This window comes from Melospiza georgiana, chromosome 3 (genome assembly GCF_028018845.1).
Source record: "Melospiza georgiana isolate bMelGeo1 chromosome 3, bMelGeo1.pri, whole genome shotgun sequence".
In the NCBI taxonomy this organism is placed as follows: Eukaryota; Metazoa; Chordata; class Aves; order Passeriformes; family Passerellidae; genus Melospiza; species Melospiza georgiana.
In genome coordinates, this window is record NC_080432.1 from 1583394 (window position 1) to 1609895 (window position 26502).

Genomic DNA, 26502 nt, shown 5'->3' on the forward strand with positions numbered 1-26502 from the left:
AAATTTCCAATTTTAAAGCTGTAAAAAATCCACTTTTATCTCTAATTCAGTGGATTTTTTTCCCCTGGAGGAGCTGAATCCTGGCCACAAACAGAAATAAATTCCAGCCCTCCCAATGCAACTCCAGCAACTCCCACAGAGTGATTTGTATAGGAAAAATATATTTTAACAAAATATAAACCTTGATTTTCATCTTAAAAATATAAACCTTATGGTAAAAATATAAACTTTGATTTTCATGTTAAAAATACAAACCTTGATTTTTATATTAAAAATATAAACCTTGATTTTCATCTTAAAAATATAAACCTTATGGTAAAAATATAAACTTTGATTTTTATATAAAAAATATAAACCTCATATTAAAAATATAAACTCGATTTTCATATTAAAAATATAAGCCTTAAATTTTTATATTAAAGATATAAACATTGATTTTGATGCTAAAAATATAAACCTTATGCTAAAAATATAAACCTTATGTAAAAATTTAAACCTTGAGTTTTATATTAAAAATATACACCTTGATTTTGATGTTAAAAATATAAACCTTATATTAAAAATACAAACCTTAATTTTTATATTAAAAATATAAACCTTGATTTTGATATTAAAAATATAAATCTTATGCTAAAAATATAAACCTTATGTTAAAAATTTAAACCTTGATTTTGATATTAAAAATATAAACCTTGATTTTTATATTAAAAATATAAACCTTAATTTTCATGTTAAAATAGAAATTTTGATATTTATCTGCTGAGGAACCCCCAGAGATTTTTGCCACCCTCTCCCGGTGTCACTTTGCCTTTAAAACACAAAAATTAATTTATTTTTTTTTCCCTTTCTTATCTGCCCCAGCAGCTTTGAAAAACGATTTGAGGCTCAATAAAATCAGCAAAAACACCTGCAACAGCAGAAAAAAAAAATAAATAAAAAATAAAATAAAATATGGACTTGGCAGAGCATGAATCACTGCAAGGATGTGAATGAGCTCCCTGAGGAGCCGTGCCCTTCACAAAGTCTTTTTCCAACTTATTTTTTATTTTATTTCCATCAAATCCCACTTGCGAAGAGCAGCGGGGGATTTTTTGTTGGGTTTGTGAGCGAGAAAAAGCGGGAGGAAAAAAGAAATAAATGAAAGAAATAAATGAAATAAAAGAAATAATGAAAGAAATGAAAGAAATCAAAGAAATCAAAGGAGCTCAAGGGTTTGGCGCCCTCCAGTGGGAAATTGGAATGAAGTCGCAGCTTTGGAATAGAAAAAATTGGATTTAAATCATTTCTGGTGGAAATGATTTTATATTAAAAATATTTTATATTAAAAATATTTTATATTAAAAATATTTATATTAAAAATATATTAAAAATATTAAAAGTTTTCGGTCGGCATAAAATGATGTGAATGAGCTCCCTGAGGAGCCGTGCCCTTCACAAAGTCTTTTTCCAACTTATTTTTGATTTTATTTCCATCAAATCCCGCTTGCGAAGAGCAGCGGGGGATTTTTGTTGGGTTTGTGAGCGAGAAAAAGTGGGAGAAAAAAAGAAATTAATAAAAGAAATCAAAGAAATAAAAGAAATAAATGAAAGAAATCAAAGAAATCAAAGGAGCTCAAGGGTTTGGCGCCCTCCAGTGGGAAATTGGAATGAAGTCGCAGCTTTGAAATAGAAAAAATTGGATTTAAAATCATTTCTGGTGGAAATGATTTTATATTAAAAATATTTTATATTAAAAATATTTATATTAAAAATATTTATATTAAAAATATATTAAAAATATTAAAAAGTTTTGGGTCGGCATAAAATGATGTGAATGAGCTCCCTGAGGAGCCGTGCCCTTCACAAAGTCTTTTTCCAATTTATTTTTTATTTTATTTCCATCAAATCCCACTTGGGAAGGGCAGCGGGGGATTTTTGTTGGGTTTGTGAGCGAGAAAAAGTGGGAGAAAAAAAAGAAATAAATAAAAGAAATAATGAAAGAAATCAAAGAAATGAAAGGAGCTCAAGGGTTTGGCGCCCTCCAGTGGGAAATTGGAATGAAGTCGCAGCTTTGGAATAGAAAAAATTGGATTTAAAATCATTTCTGGTGGAAATGATGGATTTAAAGTAATTTAATTTAGAGGTGAGAGCTCTAAAATCAGATTTTTGGGGTTTTTTTTGGGTATTTTGGGGTTTTTTGGGGGTTTTTTTAGGTATTTTTGAGGGGTTTTTGGGGGTTTTTTGGGTATTTTTGGGGGTTTTTTTAGGTATTTTGGGGGATTTTTGGGGGGTTTTTTGGGGTTTTTTTTGGGTTTTTTTAGGTATTTTTGGGGGGTTTTTTGGGTTTTTTTTAGGTATTTTTGGGGGTTTTGGGGTTTTTTTTGGGTATTTTTTGGGGGTTTTTTAGGTATTTTTGGGGGGGGGGTTGGGGTTTTTTTCGGTATTTTTGGGGGGGGGGTTGGGGTTTTTTTAGGTATTTTTGGGGGTTTTTGGGTTTTTTTGGGTATTTTTGGGGGGTTTTTGGGGTATTTTTGGGGTTTTTTTAGGTATTTTTGGGGGGTTTTTGGGTATTTTTGGGGGTTTTTTTGGGGGGTTTTTTTGGTTTTTTTAGCTATTTTTGGGGATTTTTTTAGGTATTTTTGGGGGTTTTTGGGGGGTTTTTTGGGTATTTTTTGGGGTTTTTTGGGGGTTTTTTAGGTATTTTTGGGGGGGTTTTTGGGTATTTTTTGGGGTTTTTGGGGGGTTTTTTTGGGTATTTTTGGGGGTTTTTTGGGGTTTTTTTGGGGGGGTTTTTTAGGTATTTTTGGGGGGGTTTTGGGGATTTTTTTGGGTATTTTTGGGGGTTTTTTTGGGTTTTTTGGGGTTTTTTTTTGTATTTTTGGGGTTTTTTTAGGTATTTTTGGGTGGTTTTTTGGGGTTTTTTTTAAGCTATTTTTGGGGGTTTTTTTAGGTATTTTTGGGGGGGTTTTGGGTATTTTTGGGGTTTTTTTGGGGGTTTTTTTGGGGGTTTTTTTAGCTATTTTTGGGGTTTTTTTGGGGTTTTTTTTTAGGTATTTTTGGGGGGTTTTGGGGGGTTTTTTTGGGTATTTTTGGGGTTTTGGGGTTTTTTTGGGGTTTTTTTTAGGTATTTTTGGGGGATTTTTGGGGGGGGTTTTTTGGGGGTTTGGGGGTTTTTTTAGGTATTTTTGGGGGGGTTTTTTGGGTATTTTTGGGGGGTTTTTTTTGGGTATTTTTTGGGTTTTTTTTTGTATTTTTGGGGTTTTTGTAGGTATTTTTGGGGGGTTTTTTGGGGGTTTTTTGGGTATTTTTTTGTTGGAATCCATAAGGTTGGAGGATTTTTAGCAAACTGTTAAAAGAAGTTTGTAGGATGGAAGATCCAGCAGTAACAGGAATTATTCCACGTGACGTGAAGGCGTGGAAGAGGACGGGCAGAGCAGGAAAGCAAGGCTGCTCCAACAGACAAGGGAAAAGTTAAAATCCTTGTGATTCTGAAAGGAACGCTTGATAAAAATCTGATTTTAGAGCTCTCACCTCTAAATTAAATTATTTTAAATCCATCATTTCCACCAGAAATGATTTTAAATCCAATTTTTTCTATTTCAAAGCTGCGACTTCATTCCAATTTCCCACTGGAGGGCGCCAAACCCTTGAGCCCCTTTGATTTCTTTGATTTCTTTCATTATTTCTTTTATTTCTTTCTTTTTTTTCCTCCCACTTTTTCTCGCTCACAAACCCAACAAAAATCCCCCGCTGCTCTTCGCAAGCGGGATTTGATCGAAATAAAATAAAAAATAAGTTGGAAAAAGACTTTGTGAAGGACACGGCTCCTCGGGGAGCTCATTCACATCATTTTATACCCACCCAAAACTTTTAAAATCATTTCCACCAGAAATGATTTTAAATCCAATTTTTTATTTTCCAAAGCTGCGACTTCATTCCAATTTCCCACTGGAGGGCGCCAAACCCTTGAGCTCCTTTGATTTCTTTGATTTCTTTCATTATTTCTTTCATTTATTTCTTTTTTTCCTCCCACTTTTTCTCGCTCACAAACCCAACAAAAATCCCCCGCTGCTCTTCCCAAGCGGGATTTGATGGAAATAAAATAAAAAATAAGTTGGAAAAAGACTTTGTGAAGGGCACGGCTCCTCGGGGAGCTCGTTCACATCATTTTATGCCTACCCAAAACTTTTAAAATCATTTCCACCAGAAATGATTTTAAATCCAATTTTTTGTATTTCAAAGCTGCAACTTCATTCCAATTTCCCACTGGAGGGCGCCAAACCCTTGAGCTCCTTTGATTTCTTTCATTTCTTTCATTTCTTTCATTTCTTTCTTTTTTTCCTCCCACTTTTTCTCGCTCACAAACCCAACAAAAATCCCCCGCTGCTCTTCCCAAGTGGGATTTGATGGAAATAAAATAAAAAATAAGTTGGAAAAAGACTTTGTGAAGGGCACGGCTCCTCAGGGAGCTCATTCACATCATTTTATGCCTACCCAAAATTAAAATAATTTCCACCAGAAATGATTTTAAATCCAATTTTTTCTATTTCAAAGCTGCAACTTCATTCCAATTTTCTCCAAACCCTTGAGCTCCTTTGATTTCTTTGATTTCTTTCATTATTTCTTTCATTTATTTCTTTTTTTTCCTCCCACTTTTTCTCGCTCACAAACCCAACAAAAATCCCCCGCTGCCCTTTGCAAGTGGGATTTGATGGAAATAAAATAAAAAATAATTTGGAAAAAGACTTTGTGAAGGGCACGGCTCCTCAGGGAACTCATTGACATCATTTTTTGCCGACCCAAATCTTGGAGTTTTGTCGGCACTGCAGAAAAGTTTCCCAAGCTGCAGATGTGACAAATCACATCAGGCCTCTGTGGAATTGCCTTTGGGAGGGCAACAAGGTTATTTAATGTTTATTTTTATGAGGTCAGCATGAACAGAGCTCTGTTCTTTGTCTCCTATGAACCAGGCTTTGTTTTATAAGATTATACAGAAATCCAAAATATGCAAGACTCGATCGTCGCGATATAAAAGATTTGCGACAAGCTTTGAAAGAAAGTGGATTTTCTTCTCCCTATTTTAACAGTGTGTTGAAAAATAATTTTAACTCTTCTGATTTAGTTCCTGCTGATTGCAGGAATGTGGCTTCTCTGATTTTAACCAATTCACAGCTCCTGCTATGGGAATTACAATGGAAAAAAGTACTTAGCAAGGTGGTTGGAGGGTATGCAAATACTTTATAATATATACATATTATAATATATAACATTTACATATAATATAATATAAATAGATTATGCCAATCTAGATGTTGCTCAATTAGGGGGTGATTCAAATCACAACAGCCCTGAAAATCAATCAGCTGAACTGCCCAGGCCTGTGTTAACAGATATTAAAGATGCTGCTAAAAAAGCCTTGCTTTCATTTGAGCCTGCTGGCTCTCATTTTAACTCTTACCCACTGATTAAACAAAGTGAAACTGAATCTTATGGTTCCTTTTTAGATAAATTAATTCAAGCAGTGTCCAGATGAACAAGCCCGCTCTTGTATCATTCAAAATCTTGCTTCTGTAAACGCTGATGATGAATGGAGAAAAATTATTTTAGCTTTGCCCAACAATCACACAGATGCCAACAGCTCGCAGTAAACTTAAGAGTTTGCTGCAAATTCACAGGTCAATGCTTTGCAAAAAACACTGCAACGCGATTTGACACGATGAATGGATAAAATTGAAAAGCTTTCAGAAAAACAAGAAAAACGTGGAGAAAATTCTGTAAATGCTGTACAAGTAAACCCTAATAAAAAGCCTTGTCTGCTTTGTTTGTTATTACCACGCCTGAGCGGGCGCTGCTGGTGACAGAGAGACGCTGAATCTTGTTTCTTGATCAGAAGGCTGATTTATTAAGATATTATAAATAATACATTATTACTACACTAATTAGAATATAGAGAGAGGTTTGCAGAGCAGCCAGGCTGGCTAAGAATAGATAGAAAAGAATCGATAGAAAGAATCCACAACAAAGTTGTGTTCAATGACTCAGTCCCCTGGCTTGCCCTGGTGATTGGCCCTTAATTATAAACATCGGAAATGAGCCAATCACGGTGTTCCTGTTGTTATATACACAGGAAATGAGCCAATCAAGGTGTCCCTGTTGTTATAAACACAGGAAATGAGCCAATCAAGGTGTCCCTGTTGTTATTATAAACACAGGAAATGAGCCAATCAAGGTGTTCCTGTTGTTATAAACACAGGAAATGAGCCAATCAAGGTGTCCCTGTTGTTATAAACACAGGAAATGAGCCAATCAAGGTGTCCCTGTTGTTATTATAAACACAGGAAATGAGCCAATCAAGGTGTCCCTGTTGTTATAAACACAGGAAATGAGCCAATCAAGGTGTCCCTGTTATTATAAACACAGGAAATGAGCCAATCAAGGTGTCCCTGTTATTATAAACACAGGAAATGAGCCAATCAAGGTGTTCCTGTTATTACAAACACAGGAAATGAGCCAATCAAGGTGTTCCTGTTGTTATTATAAACACAGGAAATGAGCCAATCAAGGTGTCCCTGTTGTTATAAACACAGGAAATGAGCCAATCAAGGTGTCCCTGTTGTTATAAACACAGGAAATGAGCCAATCAAGGTGTCCCTGTTGTTATTACAAACACAGGAAATGAGCCAATCAAGGTGTCCCTGTTGTTATAAACACAGGAAATGAGCCAATCAAGGTGTTCCTGTTGTTATTACAAACACAGGAAATGAGCCAATCAAGGTGTCCCTGTTATTATAAACACAGGAAATGAGCCAATCAAGGTGTCCCTGTTATTATAAACACAGGAAATGAGCCAATCAAGGTGTCCCTGTTGTTATTATAAACACAGGAAATGAGCCAATCAAGGTGTTCCTGTTATTATAAACACAGGAAATGAGCCAATCAAGGTGTTCCTGTTGTTATTATAAACACAGGAAATGAGCCAATCAAGGTGTTCCTGTTGTTATTATAAACACAGGAAATGAGCCAATCAAGGTGTTCCTGTTGTTATTATAAACACAGGAAATGAGCCAATCAAGGTGTCCCTGTTGTTATTATAAACACAGGAAATGAGCCAATCAAGGTGTCCCTGTTGTTATAAACACAGGAAATGAGCCAATCAAGGTGTCCCTGTTATTATAAACACAGGAAATGAGCCAATCAAGGTGTCCCTGTTATTATAAACACAGGAAATGAGCCAATCAAGGTGTTCCTGTTATTACAAACACAGGAAATGAGCCAATCAAGGTGTTCCTGTTGTTATTATAAACACAGGAAATGAGCCAATCAAGGTGTCCCTGTTGTTATAAACACAGGAAATGAGCCAATCAAGGTGTCCCTGTTGTTATAAACACAGGAAATGAGCCAATCAAGGTGTCCCTGTTGTTATTACAAACACAGGAAATGAGCCAATCAAGGTGTCCCTGTTGTTATAAACACAGGAAATGAGCCAATCAAGGTGTTCCTGTTGTTATTACAAACACAGGAAATGAGCCAATCAAGGTGTCCCTGTTATTATAAACACAGGAAATGAGCCAATCAAGGTGTCCCTGTTATTATAAACACAGGAAATGAGCCAATCAAGGTGTCCCTGTTGTTATTATAAACACAGGAAATGAGCCAATCAAGGTGTTCCTGTTATTATAAACACAGGAAATGAGCCAATCAAGGTGTTCCTGTTGTTATTATAAACACAGGAAATGAGCCAATCAAGGTGTCCCTGTTGTTGTTATAAACACAGGAAATGAGCCAATCAAGGTGTTCCTGTTGTTATAAACACAGGAAATGAGCCAATCAAGGTGTCCCTGTTGTTATTATAAACACAGGAAATGAGCCAATCAAGGTGTCCCTGTTATTACAAACACAGGAAATGAGCCAATCAAGGTGTCCCTGTTATTATAAACACAGGAAATGAGCCAATCAAGGTGTTCCTGTTATTATAAACACAGGAAATGAGCCAATCAAGGTGTCCCTGTTGTTATTATAAACACAGGAAATGAGCCAATCAAGGTGTTCCTGTTGTTATTATAAACACAGGAAATGAGCCAATCAAGGTGTCCCTGTTGTTATTATAAACACAGGAAATGAGCCAATCAAAGTGTTCCTGTTGTTATTATAAACACAGGAAATGAGCCAATCAAGGTGTCCCTGTTATTATAAACACAGGAAATGAGCCAATCAAAGTGTTCCTGTTGTTATTATAAACACAGGAAATGAGCCAATCAAGCTGTCCCTGTTGTTATTATAAACACAGGAAATGAGCCAATCAAGGTGTCCCTGTTGTTATTATAAACACAGGAAATGAGCCAATCAAGGTGTTCCTGTTGTTATAAACACAGGAAATGAGCCAATCAAGGTGTCCCTGTTATTATAAACACAGGAAATGAGCCAATCAAGGTGTTCCTGTTGTTATTACAAACACAGGAAATGAGCCAATCAAGGTGTCCCTGTTGTTATTATAAACACAGGAAATGAGCCAATCAAAGAGTCCCTGTTATTATAAACACAGGAAATGAGCCAATCAAGGTGTCCCTGTTGTTATTATAAACACAGGAAATGAGCCAATCAAGGTGTCCCTGTTGTTATAAACACAGGAAATGAGCCAATCAAGGTGTCCCTGTTGTTATTATAAACACAGGAAATGAGCCAATCAAGGTGTCCCTGTTGTTATTATAAACACAGGAAATGAGCCAATCAAGGTGTCCCTGTTGTTATAAACACAGGAAATGAGCCAATCAAGGTGTCCCTGTTGTTATTATAAACACAGGAAATGAGCCAATCAAGGTGTTCCTGTTGTTATTATAAACATCGGAAATGAGCCAATCAAGGTGTCCCTGTTGTTATTATAAACACAGGAAATGAGCCAATCAAGGTGTCCCTGTTGTTATTATAAACACAGGAAATGAGCCAATCAAGGTGTTCCTGTTGTTATTATAAACACAGGAAATGAGCCAATCAAGGTGTTCCTGTTGTTATTACAAACACAGGAAATGAGCCAATCAAGGTGTCCCTGTTGTTATTATAAACACAGGAAATGAGCCAATCAAGGTGTCCCTGTTGTTATTATAAACACAGGAAATGAGCCAATCAAGGTGTTCCTGTTGTTATTATAAACACAGGAAATGAGCCAATCAAGGTGTTCCTGTTGTTATAAACACAGGAAATGAGCCAATCAAGGTGTCCCTGTTATTATAAACACAGGAAATGAGCCAATCAAGGTGTCCCTGTTGTTATTATAAACATGGAAATGAGCCAATCAAGGTGTCCCTGTTGTTATAAACACAGGAAATGAGCCAATCAAGGTGTCCCTGTTGTTATTACAAACACAGGAAATGAGCCAATCAAGGTGTCCCTGTTATTACAAACACAGGAAATGAGCCAATCAAGGTGTCCCGGTTATTACAAACACAGGAAATGAGCCAATCAAGGTGTTCCTGTTATTACAAACACAGGAAATGAGCCAATCAAGGTGTTCCTGTTATTAAAAACACAGGAAATGAGCCAATCAAGGTGTCCCTGTTGTTATAAACACAGGAAATGAGCCAATCAAGGTGTCCCTGTTGTTATTATAAACACAGGAAATGAGCCAATCAAGGTGTCCCTGTTATTATAAACACAGGAAATGAGCCAATCAAGGTGTTCCTGTTGTTATTATAAACACAGGAAATGAGCCAATCAAGGTGTCCCTGTTGTTATTATAAACACAGGAAATGAGCCAATCAAGGTGTCCCTGTTATTATAAACACAGGAAATGAGCCAATCAAGGTGTTCCTGTTGTTATTATAAACACAGGAAATGAGCCAATCAAGGTGTCCCTGTTATTACAAACACAGGAAATGAGCCAATCAAGGTGTCCCTGTTATTATAAACACAGGAAATGAGCCAATCAAGGTGTCCCTGTTGTAATTATAAACACAGGAAATGAGCCAATCAAGGTGTCCCTGTTGTTATTATAAACACAGGAAATGAGCCAATCAAGGTGTCCCTGTTGTTATAAACACAGGAAATGAGCCAATCAAGGTGTCCCTGTTATTATAAACACAGGAAATGAGCCAATCAAGGTGTCCCTGTTGTTATTACAAACACAGGAAATGAGCCAATCAAGGTGTTCCTGTTATTATAAACACAGGAAATGAGCCAATCAAGGTGTCCCTGTTGTAATTATAAACACAGGAAATGAGCCAATCAAGGTGTCCCTGTTGTTATTATAAACACAGGAAATGAGCCAATCAAGGTGTACCTGTTGTTATAAACACAGGAAATGAGCCAATCAAGGTGTTCCTGTTGTTATTATAAACACAGGAAATGAGCCAATCAAGGTGTCCCTGTTGTTATTATAAACACAGGAAATGAGCCAATCAAAGTGTCCCTGTTATTATAAACACAGGAAATGAGCCAATCAAGGTGTTCCTGTTATTATAAACACAGGAAATGAGCCAATCAAGGTGTCCCTGTTGTTGTTATAAACATAGGAAATGAGCCAATCAAGGTGTCCCTGTTGTTATTATAAACACAGGAAATGAGCCAATCAAGGTGTCCCTGTTGTTATTATAAACACAGGAAATGAGCCAATCAAGGTGTCCCTGTTGTTATTATAAACACAGGAAATGAGCCAATCAGGGTGTCCCTGTTGTTATTATAAACACAGGAAATGAGCCAATCAAAGTGCTCCTGTTGTTATTATAAACACAGGAAATGAGCCAATCAAGGTGTCCCTGTTGTTATAAACACAGGAAATGAGCCAATCAAGGTGTCCCTGTTGTTATTATAAACACAGGAAATGAGCCAATCAAGGTGTCCCTGTTATTATAAACACAGGAAATGAGCCAATCAAGGTGTCCCTGTTGTTATTATAAACACAGGAAATGAGCCAATCAAGGTGTCCCTGTTATTATAAACATACGAAATGAGCCAATCAAGGTGTCCCTGTTATTATAAACACAGGAAATGAGCCAATCAAGGTGTTCCTGTTGTTATTATAAACACAGGAAATGAGCCAATCAAGGTGTCCCTGTTATTATAAACACAGGAAATGAGCCAATCAAGGTGTCCCTGTTGTTATAAACACAGGAAATGAGCCAATCAAGGTGTTCCTGTTATTATAAACACAGGAAATGAGCCAATCAAAGTGTTCCTGTTATTATAAACACAGGAAATGAGCCAATCAAAGTGTTCCTGTTGTTATTATAAACACAGGAAATGAGCCAATCAAGGTGTTCCTGTTGTTATTATAAACATGGAAATGAGCCAATCAAGGTGTCCCTGTTGTTATTATAAACACAGGAAATGAGCCAATCAAAGTGTTCCTGTTGTTATTATAAACACAGGAAATGAGCCAATCAAGGTGTTCCTGTTGTTATTATAAACATGGAAATGAGCCAATCAAGGTGTCCCTGTTGTTATTACAAACACAGGAAATGAGCCAATCAAGGTGTCCCTGTTATTATAAACACAGGAAATGAGCCAATCAAGGTGTCCCTGTTGTTATTATAAACACAGGAAATGAGCCAATCAAGGTGTCCCTGTTGATATAAACACAGGAAATGAGCCAATCAAAGTGTCCCTGTTATTATAAACACAGGAAATGAGCCAATCAAGGTGTCCCTGTTGTTATTATAAACATCGGAAATGAGCCAATCAAGGTGTCCCTGTTATTATAAACACAGGAAATGAGCCAATCAAGGTGTCCCTGTTGTTATTATAAACACAGGAAATGAGCCAATCAAGGTGTCCCTGTTATTATAAACACAGGAAATGAGCCAATCAAGGTGTCCTGGTTATTACAAACACAGGAAATGAGCCAATCAAAGTGTTCCTGTTGTTATTATAAACACAGGAAATGAGCCAATCAAGGTGTCCCTGTTGTTATAAACACAGGAAATGAGCCAATCAAGGTTTCCCTGTTGTTATTATAAACACAGGAAATGAGCCAATCAAGGTGTTCCTGTTGTTATTATAAACACAGGAAATGAGCCAATCAAGGTGTCCCTGTTGTTATTATAAACACAGGAAATGAGCCAATCAAGGTGTCCCTGTTGATATAAACACAGGAAATGAGCCAATCAAAGTGTCCCTGTTATTATTATAAACACAGGAAATGAGCCAATCAAGGTGTTCCTGTTGTTATTATAAACACAGGAAATGAGCCAATCAAGGTGTTCCTGTTATTACAAACACAGGAAATGAGCCAATCAAGGTGTCCCTGTTGTTATTATAAACACAGGAAATGAGCCAATCAAGGTGTTCCTGTTATTACAAACACAGGAAATGAGCCAATCAAAGTGTTCCTGTTGTTATTATAAACACAGGAAATGAGCCAATCGGGGTGTCCCTGTTGTTATTATAAACACAGGAAATGAGCCAATCAAGGTGTCCCTGTTGTTATTATAAACACAGGAAATGAGCCAATCAAGGTGTCCCTGTTATTATAAACACAGGAAATGAGCCAATCAAGGTGTTCCTGTTGCATTCCACAGCCTCTGATAATCATTGTTTACCTTGTCTTCTGAAGCCTCTGGCCTCCAGAAGACACAGAAACCCGAAAGAAAGGATTTCTGTGGAGAAATGTCTGCGGCAAGAGGAGAGTTCAGGATGTGAATCCCCCCCTGCCCGGCACTGAGGGGATTTCTGTGGAGAAATGTCTGCGACAGGCTGTGGTAAACTAAAGCACCTTAAAAAAGATTGTTGTGGGACACCAAATCAAATTTCTATTTGCCCTCGATGGCGAAAGGAAGGAATCTTTCTAAATTCTGTCACTGACTATTTGACATGAATGGCAACCCTCAGAAACGGCGCGTGCCACCGGCTCAGACACAGCTCTGGTACCCGCTCGCTGTTGTGAACTCCCTTCCTTCCCCAGGTGTGCCTCCACCTCTGTTCCCCTTCCCCAGGTGTGCCTGTGCCTCTCTCCCTCCCCCAGGTGTGCCTGTGCCTCTCTCCCTCCCCCAGGTGTGCCTGTGCCTCTCTCCCTCCCCCAGGTGTGCCTGTGCCTCTCTCCCTTCCCCAGGTGTGCCTGTGCCTCTCTCCCTTCCCCAGGTGTGCCTGTGCCTCTCTCCCTTCCCCAGGTGTGCCTGTGCCTCTCTCCCTTCCCCAGGTGTGCCTGTGCCTCTCTCCCTTCCCCCTCGCCCCCATGCTGAGTGAGTCCTGTCAATCAGGTTTAACATCCCAGCAAGGCCTCCTGTGGTTGGTCGAGTTCAAAGGACGCCCCTCAGGCCCAGAGCTCATTGGCCTGTCTGGGTGTCATCCCCCCCTGAGGCCCCGCCCCTCTCACCTGGTTGGTGCTCACCTGTCCCCTCCCCTGTCCCTGAGCTTAAAAAGGTGATCAGACCATGGGGCCGGGTTCTGTTGGAGCAGCTGCTCACGTTCAGGCCTCTGTAACCATGGAATGAACCTCTGCACATTAAACCCTCCAGCAGAATCCTCTCCTTTTCTCCTCACCATCGCCTGAAGCCATTCCTCCTGAGGTAACAGAGTTCCTAACAAGCCTGGCCTTGTTCAGTGCCCAGCTGCAACCTCCAGCAAGCCAAGGTGTCTCTGGGGTGACACAGCACAGCAGCGAGGGCCAGACCGGCCCGGGCACAATCCAACTGGTCATGTTGGGGTTCTTAAACCTCTGGACATTAAACCCTTCAGCAGAATCCTCTCCTTTTCTCCTCACCATCGCCTGAAGCCATTCCTCCTGAGGTAACGGGGTTCCAACAAGCCTGGCCTTGTTCAGTGCCCGGCTGAAACTCCAGCAAGCCAAGGTGTCTCTGGGGTGACACAGCACAGCAGCGAGGGCCAGACCGGCCCGGGCACAATCCAACTGGGAATGTTGGGATTCATATTCCAACACCCACTGGCAATGGGTGAATATTCCCACAGTGGGTGAATATTCCCACAGTGGGTGAATATTCCCAAATTGGTGAATATTCCCACAATGGGTGAATATTCCCACAGTGGGTGAATATTCCCACAGTGGGTGAATATTCCCACAATGGGTGAATGCTCCCACAGTGGGTGAATATTCCCACAATGGGTGAATGTTCCCACAATGGGTGAATATTCCCACAATGGGTGAATGTTCCCAAATTGGTGAATATTCCCACAGTGGGTGAATATTCCCACAATGGGTGAATATTCCCACAATGGGTGAATATTCCCACAATGGGTGAATGCTCCCACAGTGGGTGAATATTCCCACAATGGGTGAATGTTCCCACAATGGGTGAATATTCCCACAATGGGTGAATGTTCCCAAATTGGTGAATATTCCCACAGTGGGTGAATATTCCCACAATGGGTGAATATTCCCACAGTGGGTGAATATTCCCACAATGGGTGAATATTCCCACAATGGGTGAATATTCCCACAGTGGGTGAATATTCCCACAATGGGTGAATATTCCCACAATGGGTGAATGTTCCCAAATTGGTGAATATTCCCACAGTGGGTGAATATTCCCACAGTGGGTGAATATTCCCACAATGGGTGAATATTCCCACAGTGGGTGAATGTTCCCACAATGGGTGAATATTCCCACAATGGGTGAATATTCCCACAATGGGTGAATATTCCCACAGTGGGTGAATATTCCCACAATGGGTGAATATTCCCACAGTGGGTGAATATTCCCACAATGGGTGAATATTCCCACAGTGGGTGAATGTTCCCACAATGGGTGAATATTCCCACAATGGGTGAATGCTCCCACAGTGGGTGAATATTCCCACAATGGGTGAATATTCCCAAATTGGTGAATATTCCCACAGTGGGTGAATGTTCCCACAGTGGGTGAATATTCCCAAATTGGTGAATATTCCCACAGTGGGTGAATATTCCCACAATGGGTGAATATTCCCACAGTGGGTGAATGTTCCCAAATTGGTGAATATTCCCAAATTGGTGAATGTTCCCACAGTGGGTGAATATTCCCACAGCGGGTGAATATTCCCACAATGGGTGAATATTCCCACAGTGGGTGAATATTCCCACAATGGGTGAATATTCCCACTGAGCTGGTCACGTCACAAAAAGATTGCCACGTGTAAAAATTCCAACCAAAGTGACTTTCTACCTGTCACAGGATGTGATTGTCGTGATGTATATCATCTGCTGATGCCGTGTTGTACAAGTCTGGTCCTCAGTTCACAGAAATTTCCAAGATTCAAGATTCTACTGCTGCATAAATGATCTGCTCATCACAACTTCAGCAGAATCACAGAATCACAGAAATTCTAGGCTGGAAGAGATCTGTAAGATCATCGAGTCCAACCCATGTCTAACACCTCAACTGGATCATGGCACCAAGCGCCACATCCGGTCTTTGTCAATGTAGAAGTCCATCCGAAAATCCTTCATTTTTTTTGCCTCACAATTGTCATGAGAAAAGACTGCCGAAGGGTTAAAGCTGCTGAGCCGGTTGGGAAAGAAAGTCTCCTGCTTATCTAGTGTGTTCACAAGTGATGTTTGCAGAACACGCCATGCTGTGCTCGGAGGGGGCATGCTGCCCTTTTCTGGACAATTGAACTGGACTTTCTTCCAAACTCCTGAGCTGGCTGGACTGAGCTCCGGGGTGGCTCCCCCCGCTCCATGAGAAGACCCCTCTTGCCTGTCTTCAACCACCGTGACGGACCAACAGAGATGCGAATCCCCTCGTCAAGGAACCAAGAACCCCTCTGGCACCCCTTTGGCACCCCCATGGCACCCCCATGGCACCCCCATGGCACCCCCATGGCACCCCCATGGCACCCCCTGGCAACCTCCTTCCAGAGACTGGGACTGTTCTCCCTCCCAACTCAGGGAGGGGGAAAACTTAACGTACCTGTGAGCATTTGGCCATGAAAACAATGGAACTGTCTCACCCCCTCCTCCTGCTCCTATTCTTCTCCCCTCCATGGAAACCTAATTTCAGTTACCTTCCCCCAACCAAGAACAGTATATATATTGGGGTTCGGTCCGACTGTCCTTTGAGTACTCCCCAAGACGTGCACCAGCGAGTTTCGGCAGCGGGACCCCGAAGACATCACGTTTTGGTAGCTATACCCCATTCCCTGACCTTCTTTCCTCCCTTTTTCCTTGTCTTACCCTTCTCGTCCCCGGATCCCTTAACCAAACGCATACTTAGCTGTGGTTATAATCAATAAACTATACCTTGTTGATTTGTTACTGCAAAACCCCTGTGCCTCTTGTGTTGGTTATTTTGCACCCAAAAATCATTCGTCACCCGTTCATTTCGGGCGGACCTTCACAGTCAACGCAGACAGAGATGCAGCAAACCTGTGCTGGTGTCGGGACTGAAATCCAAAAGTGCTGCACTCGACATTTCTACAACCAAACTCCAAAAATGCAACAAAATTCAAGACTGAGACATCAACTCTTCAAAGAAAACCATCAACTCTTCAAACAAAGAAAACCTCATCACTGGGCTTTAAATGCAGTTTGAGTTTTCAGCTTTTCCCTCAACCTCTTAATTTGGTCACAGATTTTGATTAGGTTGCTAATGCTGATGTTCAGTTTTAAAAGATGTTGGTGATGAAACTTTACATCGTTTGTTTTCCTGTCTTTTTACAACTTTGCAATGCAGAACGAATCCAGGTTGTGTTTCCCACGTCAGGGGATTCGCGTTTCCGTACTCACCTTCTCTGGGGTCTTCCCTTGAAGGGAAGCAAAAACTCAGGAATTGTTTTCAAACCTGAGAGCCTCGGGCACGTTATTGGAGGTGTGCACACACAGGGCACGGTACAGGTGTGAATGCACAATTTCATAAATAATTTCCATGGTATATTCATAAATATGGTATATTTACATGGTATATTTATAAATAAATGTAAGATAGATCAATAAATAATTGAAATTATGAATATTTCCCACCTGGCAGCCTCAGGGACGTTATTGGAGCTGTGCCCAGGGCACGGCGCAGGTTCCTGACGTATTTATTACATTACAAATGCACAATTTCATAAAATTTAAACTGTATATTTATAAATATAAAAGTAAATAATACAAATTTGGAATTATTTCCCACCTGGCAGCCTCAGGGACGTTATTGGAGGTGTGCACACACAGGGCATGGTGGAGGTTCCTGATGCATTTATTCAATTATAAATGCAGAATTTAATAAATAATTTCCATTGTATATTCCTAAATATGGTATATTTACAGGATATATTTATAAATAAATATAAAATAGATCAATAAATAATTGAAATTATGAATATTTCCCACCTGACAGCCTCGGCCACGCTGTTGGAGGTGTGCTCACACAGGGCATGGTGCAGGTGTGAATGCACAATTTAATGAATAATTTCCATTGTATATTCATAAATATGGTATATTTACATGGTATATTTATAAATAAATATTAAATGGACAAATAAATAATTGAAATTTTCAATATTTCCCACCTGAGAGCCTCAGGGACCTTATTGGAGGTGTGCCCAGATAAGGCATGGTGGAGGTTCCTGATGCATTTATTCAATTATAAATGCACAATTTAATGAATAATTTCCATTGTGTATTTATAAATATGATATATTTACATGGTATATTTATAAATAAATATAAAATGGGCAAATAAATAATTTAAATTTTCAATATTTCCCACCTGGCAGCCTCAGGGACATTATTGGAGCTGTGCCCAGATAAGGCATCGTGGAGGCTCCTGATGCATTTATTCAATTACAAATGTACAATTTCATGAATAATTTCCATTGTATATTCATAAATATGGTATATTTACATGGTATATTTATAAATAAATATAAAATGGATCAATAAATAATTGAAATTTTCAATATTTCCCACCTGACAACCTCAGGGATGTTATTGGAGGGGTGCACAGGGCATGGTGCAGGTGTGAATGCACAATTTCATGAATAATTTCCATTGTGTATTTATAAATATGATATATTTACATGGTATATTTATAAATAAATATAAAATAGATCAATAAATAATTGAATTATAAATATTTCCCACCTGGCAGCCTCAGGGACCTTATTGGAGGTGTGCCCAGATAAGGCATGGTGGAGGTTCCTGATGCATTTATTCAATTATAAATGCACAATTTAATGAATAATTTCCATTGTGTATTTATAAATATGATATATTTACATGGTATATTTATAAATAAATATAAAATGGACAAATAAATAATTGAAATTTTCAATATTTCCTACCTGGCAGCCTCAGCCACGTTATTGGGGCTGTGCCCAGGGCACGGCGCAGGTTCCTGACGTATTTATTACATTACAAATGCACAATTTCATAAAATTTAAACTGTATATTTATAAATATAAAAGTAAAAAATATCAATTTGGAATTATTTCCCACCTGACAGCCTCAGCACGTTATTGGAGGTGTGCACACACAGGGCATGGTGGAGGTTCCTGATGCATTTATTCAATTATAAATGCACAATTTAATGAATAATTTCCATTGTGTATTTATAAATATGGTATATTTACATGGTATATTTATAAATAAATATAAAATAGATCAATAAATAATTTATATTTTCAATATTTCCCTCCTGACAGCCTCAGGGACCTTATTGGAGCTGTGCCCAGATAAGGCATGGTGGAGGTTCCTGATGCATTTATTCAATTATAAATACAAAATTTAATAAATAATTTCCATTGTGTATTTATAAATATGATATATTTACAGGATATATTTATAAATAAATATAAAATAGATCAATAAATAATTGAATTATAAATATTTCCCTCCTGGCAGCCTCAGGGACATTACTGGAGCTGTGCACACACAGGGCACGGTGCAGGTGTGAATGCACAATTTAATGAATAATTTCCATTGTGTATTCATGAATATACAAATAAATAATTTTAAAATAATTAACTTAAATTGTACATTTATAAATATAGAAATAAACAATTTTTTTACTAAATAATTGAAACTGTATATTTACAAATACAGAAATATTTGTTCACCTGGCAGCCTCAGCCACGTTCTTGGAATATTCAGCGCTCAAAAACCAAATATTTTCCACAAAAACCAATTTTCCAAAACCCAAATATTTTCAAAAAAACCTCAATTTTCTTCACTTTTTTTAAAAAAATAATTAAAATTCTGAATTATTTCCCACCTGACAGCCCCAGCCACATTATCAGAGGTGTGCCCGGCACGGCGCAGGTGCAAATGCACAATTTCAGAAATAATTTACATGGTGTATTCATAAATATAGAAATAAACACATTTTTGAATAAGTGACCTAAATAGCATATTTATAAATATAGAAATAAATAATTATTTCAGAAATAATTTAAATTCTATATTTACAAATATAAAAATAATTCCTCACCTGACAGCCTCAGCCACACTACTGGAATATTCAATGCACAAAAACCAAATATTTTCACACAAAACCAATTTTCCAAACCCAAATATTTCCAAAAAAACCTCAATTCTCTTCATGTTTTTTTAAATAAATAATTGAAATTATAAATAATTTCCCACCTGACAGCCTCGGCCACGTTGTTGGAGCTGTGCACACACAGGGCACGGTGCAGGTGTGAATGCACAATTTAATAAATAATTTACACTGTGTATTTATAAATATGATATATTTACATGGAATATTTATAAATAAATATAAAATAGATCAATAAATAATTGAAATTTTCAATATTTCCCACCTCACAGCCTCAGGGACGTTATTGGAGGTGTGCACACACAGGGCACGGTGCAGGTGTGAATGCACAATTTCATGAACAATTTCCAATGTGTATTTATAAATATGATATATTTACATGGTATATTTATAAATAAATATAAAATGGACAAATAAATAATTGAAATTTTCAATATTTCCCACCTGGCAGCCTCAGGGACGTTATTGGAGGTGTGCCCAGATAAGGCATCGTGGAGGCTCCTGATGCATTTATTCAATTATAAATGTACAATTTAATGAATAATTTCCATTGTGTATTTATAAATACGGTATATTTACAGGGTATATTTATAAATAAATATAAAATGGACAAACAAATAATTGAAATTTTCAATATTTCCCACCTGGCAGCCTCAGGGACGTTACTGGAGCTGTGCCCAGATAAGGCATGGTGGAGGTTCCTGATGCATTTATTCAATTATAAATGTACAATTTAATGAATAATTTCCATTGTATATTCATAAATATGGTATATTTACATGGTATATTTATAAATAAATATAAAATAGATTGATAAATAATTGAAATTTTCAATATTTCCCACCTGGCAGCCTCAGGGACGTTACTGGAGGTGTGCCCAGATAAGGCATCATGGAGGCTCCTGATGCATTTATTCAATTATAAATGCACAATTTAATGAATAATTTCCATTGTGTATTCATAAATATGGTATATTTATCGTGTATATTTATAAATAAATATAAAATGGGCAAATAAATAATTGAAATTTTCAATATTTCCCACCTGAGAGCCTCAGGGACGTTATTGGAGCTGTGCCCAGATAAGGCATCGTGGAGGCTCCTGATGCATTTATTCAATTATAAATGTACAATTTCATGAATAATTTCCATTGTATATTCATAAATATGGTATATTTACAGGGTATATTTATAAATAAATATAAAATAGATCAATAAATAATTGAAATTATGAATATTTCTCACCTGGCAGCCTCAGGGACGTTATTGGGGCTGTGCCCAGGGCACGGTGCAGGTGTGAATGCACAATTTAATGAATAATTTCCATTTTATATTCAAAAATACGGTATATTTACAGGGTATATTTATAAATAAATATAAAATAGATCAATAAATAATTGAAATTTTCAATATTTCCCACCTGACAGCCTCAGGGATGTTAACGGAGGTGTGCACAGGGCACAGTGTAGGTGTAAATGCAAAATTTCATGAATAATTTCCATGGTATATTCATGATTATACAAATAAATAATTTAAAAATAATTAACTTCAATTGTACATTTATAAATATAGAAATAAATAATTTTTTTACTAAATAATTGAAACTGTATATTTACAAATACAGAAATATTTGTTCACCTGACAGCCTCAGCCACCTTCTTGGAATATTCAGCACTCAAAAACCAAATATTTTCCACAAAAACCAATGTTCCAAAACCCAAATATTTTCAAAAAAACCTCAATTTTCTTCACTTTTTTAAAATAAATAATTGAAATGATAAATAATTCCTCACCTGAGAGCCTCAGGGCCATTACTGGAGCTGTGCCCAGGGCATGGTGCAGGTGTGAATGCACAATTTCATGAATAATTTCCATGGTATATTCATAAATACGGTATATTTACAGGATATATTTATAAATAAATATAAAATAGATCAATAAATAATTGAAATTATAAATAATTTCCCACCTGACAGCCTCGGCCACGCTGTTGGAGGTGTGCCCGGACAGGGCGTCGTGCAGGTTCCTGATGAAGAAATCCCGGTAATCCTCGGGCAGGGCCATGAACGTCCCTCCCATCACGATGAATTCCACCTTGTCCACGCTGTGCCCCAGCTGCTGCAGCTAAAAATAAAAATAAAATAAAATAAAATAAAAATTATTACAAAAAAATTCAAATTATTACCAAAAAATTCAAATTATCACAAGAAAAATGGAAAAAAAAAATCACACAAAAATTCAAATTCTCGCTGCCATCACGATGAATTCAACCTTGTCCACGCTGTGCCCCAGCTGCTGTAGCTGGGAATTAAAAATATAACAAAAAAAATTAAAATTATTATAAAAAATTTCAAATTATTACAAAAAAATTCAAATTATTGCAGGAAAAATGAAAAAAATCGCACAAAAATTCAAATTTTCGCTCCCATCACGATGAATTCAACCTTGTCCACGCTGTGCCCCAGCTGCTGCAGCTGGGAATTAAAAATATAACAAAAAAAATTAAAATTATTATAAAAAATTTCAAATTATTAAAAATAAATTCAAATTATTACAAAGAAATTCAAATTATTACAAAAAAATTCAAATTATCACAGGAAAAATTCAAATTATTACAGGAAAAATTCAAATTCTCGCTCCCATCACGATGAATTCAACCCTGTCCACGCTGTGCCCCAGCTGCTGCAGCTGGAAATGAAATAAAATAAAATTAAATACAAATTATTACAGAAAAAATGGAAAAAAATCACAAAAAAATTCAAATTATTACAGGAAAAATTCAAATTCTCGCTCCCATCGCAATGAGCTCCAGCTTGTCCACGCTGTGCCCCAGCTGCTGCAGCTAGAAATGAAATAAAATAAAATAAAATAAAATAAAATAAAATAAAATAAAATAAAATAAAATAAAATAAAAATTATTACAAAAAATTCAAATTATTACAGGAAAAATGAAAACAATCACACAAAAATTCAAATTCTCGCTCCCATCACGATGAATTCAACCCTGACCACGCTGTGCCCCAGCTGCTGCAGCTAAAAATAAAAATAAAATAAAATAAAATAAAAATTATTACAAAGAAATTCAAATTATTACCAAAAAATTCAAATTACTATATGAAAAATGAAAAAAATCACACAAAAATTCAAATTCTCGCTCCCATAACGATGAATTCCACCTTGTCCACGCTGTGCCCCAGCTGCTGCAGATGGGAATGAAATGAAATGAAATAAAATAAAATGAAATAAAATAAAATAAAATAAAATAAAATAAAATAAAAATTATTAAAAAAATTCACATTATTACAAAAAAATTCAAATTATCGCAGGAAAAATTCAAATTCTCGCTCCCATCACGATGAATTCAACCCTGACCACGCTGTGCCCCAGCTGCTGCAGCTGGAAATGAAAGAAAATAAAATTAAATTTAAATTATTACAGAAAAAATGGAAAAAATCACAAAAAAATTCAAATTATTACAGGAAAAATGAAAAAAAAATCACAAAAAATGCAAATTATTACAGGAAAAATTCAAATTCTCGCTCTCATCATGATGAATTCAACCCTGTCCATGCTGTGCCCCAGCTGCTGCGGCTAAACATGGAATAAAATAAAATAAAATAAAATAAAATGAAATAAAATAAAATAAAATTATTACAAAAAAATTCAAATTATTACCAAAAAAATTCAAATTATCACAGGAAAAATTCAAATTCTCGCTCCCATCACAACGAGCTCCAGCTTGTCCACGCTGTGCCCCAGCTGCTGCAGCTAAACTTGAAATAAAATAAAATGAAATAAAATAAAATAAAATAAAATAAAATAAATTAAAATAAAATAAAATAAAATAAAATAAAAATAAATTAAATTAAATTAAATTAAATTAAATTAAATTAAATTAAATTAAATTAATTAATTAATTCACCTGTTGCAGCCGGTGCCTGGCCTGCAGGAAGGGGTCGTAGCTTTAATCTCAATTTGAATAAAATGGAATTAAATGGAATTAAATGGAATAAATTTTAATAAAATAAAATTTAATAAAATAAAATTTAATAAAATTTAATAAAATAAAATAAAATAAAATAAAATAAAATAAAATTAAATTAAATTAATTACACCCACCTGCTGCAGCCGGTGCCGCGCCTGCAGGAAGGGGTCGTAGCTTTAATCTCAATTGGAATAAAATGGAATAAAATGGAATAAAAAGGAATAAAATAAAATAAAATAAAATAAAATAAAAAAAAAAAATAAAATAAAATAAAATAAAATAAAATTAAATTAAATTAATTAATTTACCTGTTGCAGCCGGTGCCGTGCCTGCAGGAAGGGGTCGTAGCTTTAATCTCAATTGGAATAAAATGGAATTAAATGGAATTAAAATAAAATAAAAAGGAATAAAATTAAATTAAATTGAATTAAATTAAATTAAATTGAATTTAATTAAATTAATTAATTAATTTACCTGCTGCAGCCGGTGCCGCGCCTGCAGGAAGGGGTCGTAGCTTTAATCTCAATTTGAATAAAATGGAATTAAATGGAATTAAATGGAATAAAAAGGAATAAAAAGGAATACAATTAAATTAAATTAAATTAAATTAAATTAAATTAAATTAATTAATTAATTCACCTGCTGCAGCCGGTGCCTGGCCTGCAGGAAGGGGTCATACCGGGCCCGGATCGCTCTCATCGACGTCGGCTGAAAACACAAAAATTTCAATTTCAAACCAAATTTTCCATAAAAAATCAAATTAAAAAACCCAAAATTGAAAATTTGAAATCCTGAGGGAGCCAAAGGTCCCAAACCCACAAAGAAAAATCGGGAAAATTTCCAATTTGAATTTGGCTCCTGAAATAACGGAAAAATTCAAATATTTTTAACGAAAAACACCAAAATTCTTCCGTATTTATTTTAAAATTCTTCCATTTTTATCCCAAAAATCTTCAATTTTTATTTTAAAATTATTCAATTTTTATTCCAAAATTCTTCCATTTTTATTTTAAAATTATTCAAGTTTTATTCCAAAATTCTTCCATGTTTATTCCAAAATTCTTCCATTTTTATTTTAAAATTATTCAGTTTTTATTCCAAAATTCTTCCATTTTTATTTTAAAATTATTCCATTTTTATTTTAAAATTATTCAATTTTTATTCCAAAATTCTTCCATTTTTATTTTAAAATTATTCAATTTTTATTTTAGTTATTCAATTTTTATTTTAAAATTATTCAATTTTTATCCCACAATTTTGTGTTTATCAAAGTTTGGATTTTTTAATTAATTTTTTATGTTGATTTTTGTGTTTATTTTTATTTTGATTTTTGTGTTTATCAAAATTTATTTGGATTTTTTAATTTATTTTTTATTTGGATTTTTGTGCTTATCAAAGTTTATTTTTATTTTTAATTTATTTTTATTTTGATTTTGTGTTTATTTTTTATTTTGATTTTTGTGTTAATCAAAGTTTATTTGGATTTTTTAAATTTATTTTTATGTTGATTTCTGTGTTTATCAAAGTTTATTTGGATTTTTTAAAATTTATTTTTATTTTGATTTCTGTCTTTCTTTTTATTTTATGTGTTTATTTTTATTTTGATTTTGTGTTTATTTTTTATTTGGATTTTTGCATTTATCAAAATTTATTTGGATTTTTAAATTTATTTTTTATTTGGATTTTTGTGTTTATCAAAGTTTATTTGGATTTTTGTGTTTAATTTTTATTTTGATTTCTGTGTTTATCAAAGTTTATTTGGATTTTTTAAAATTTATTTTAATTTTGATTTTGTGTTTATTTTGATTTTGATTTTTGTGTTTAGTTTTTGCTTTGATTTTTGCATTTATCAAAGTTTATTTGGATTTTTGTGTTTACCAACGTTTATTTGGATTTTTTTTATTTATTTTTATTTTGATTTCTGTGTTTAATTGTATTTTTATGTGTTTATTTTTATTTTTGTGTTTATTTTTTGCTTTGATTTTTGCATTTACAAAAGTTTATTTGAATTTTTTAAATTTATTTTTATTTTGATTTCTGTGTTTATTTTGATTTTGATGTGTTTATTTTGATTTTTGTGTTTAATTTTTGCTTTGATTTTTGCATTTATCAAAGTTTATTTTGATTTTTGTGTTTCCCAAAGTTTATTTTGATTATTGTGTTTATTTGGATTTTTGTGTTTATTTTTGTTTTGATTTTTGTGTATGTCAAAGTTTATTTGGATTTTTTTAAATTTATTTTTATTTTGATTTCTGTGTTTATTTTTATTTTGATTTTTGTGTTTACTTTGATTTTTTGTGTTTATTTTTTGCTTTGATTTTTGCATTTATGAAAGTTTATTTGGATTTTTGTGTTTCCCAAAGTTTATTTGGATTTTTTAAAATTTATTTTTATTTTGATTATTGTGTTTATCAAAGTTTATTTGGATTTTTTTAAATTTATCTTTATTTTGATTTTTGTGTTTATTTTTGCTGGGATTTTTGTGTTTACTTTTATTTTTATTTTGTGTTTATTTTTTATTTTGATTTTTTTGTTTATCAAAATCTATTTGGATTTTTAAATTTATTTTTTATGTTGATTTTTGCGTTGATTTTTTGTTTTGATCAAAGTTTATTTTGATATTTGTGTTTATTTTTTGTTTTGATTTTTGTGTTCATCAAAGTTTATTTGGATTTTTGTGTTTAATTTTTACTTTGATTTCTGTGTTTATCAAAGTTTATTTTTTAATTTATATTTATTTTGATTTCTGTGTTTATCAAAGTTTATTTTGATTTTTTAAATTTATTTTTGTTTTGATTTCTGTGTTTATTTTTATGTTGATTTTTGTGTTTATCAAAATTTATTTGGATTTTTTAATTTATTTTTTATTTGGATTTTTGTGTCTATTTTTTGTTTTGAGTTCTGTGTTTATCAAAGTTTATTTGGATTTTTCATTTATTTTGTATTTTGATTTTTGTGTTTATTTTTATTTTGTATTTTGTGTTTATCAAAGTTTATTTGGATTTTTAATTTATTTTTATTTTGATTTTTGTGTTTATTTTTTGCTGTGATTTTTGCATTTATAAAAGTTTATTTTGATTTTTGTGTTTCCCAAAGTTTATTTGGATTTTTAAGTTTATTTTTATTTTGATTT

General features: G+C 35.0%; 1 protein-coding gene across 1 annotated transcript in view; it reads right to left on the bottom strand.

The window, feature by feature from the left end:
* Positions 1–26502, bottom strand: part of ELP3 (elongator acetyltransferase complex subunit 3) — a 77526-nt gene that overhangs the window by 24740 nt on the left and 26284 nt on the right. The window contains exons 6-9 of the mRNA XM_058021821.1: positions 24049–24077; positions 23504–23543; positions 21354–21508; positions 16581–16647 (exon numbers count right to left, since the gene is read on the bottom strand). Of these exons, the coding sequence (XP_057877804.1) occupies positions 16581–16647; positions 21354–21508; positions 23504–23543; positions 24049–24077 (291 nt within the window). The remainder of the gene's footprint in view (positions 1–16580; positions 16648–21353; positions 21509–23503; positions 23544–24048; positions 24078–26502) is intronic.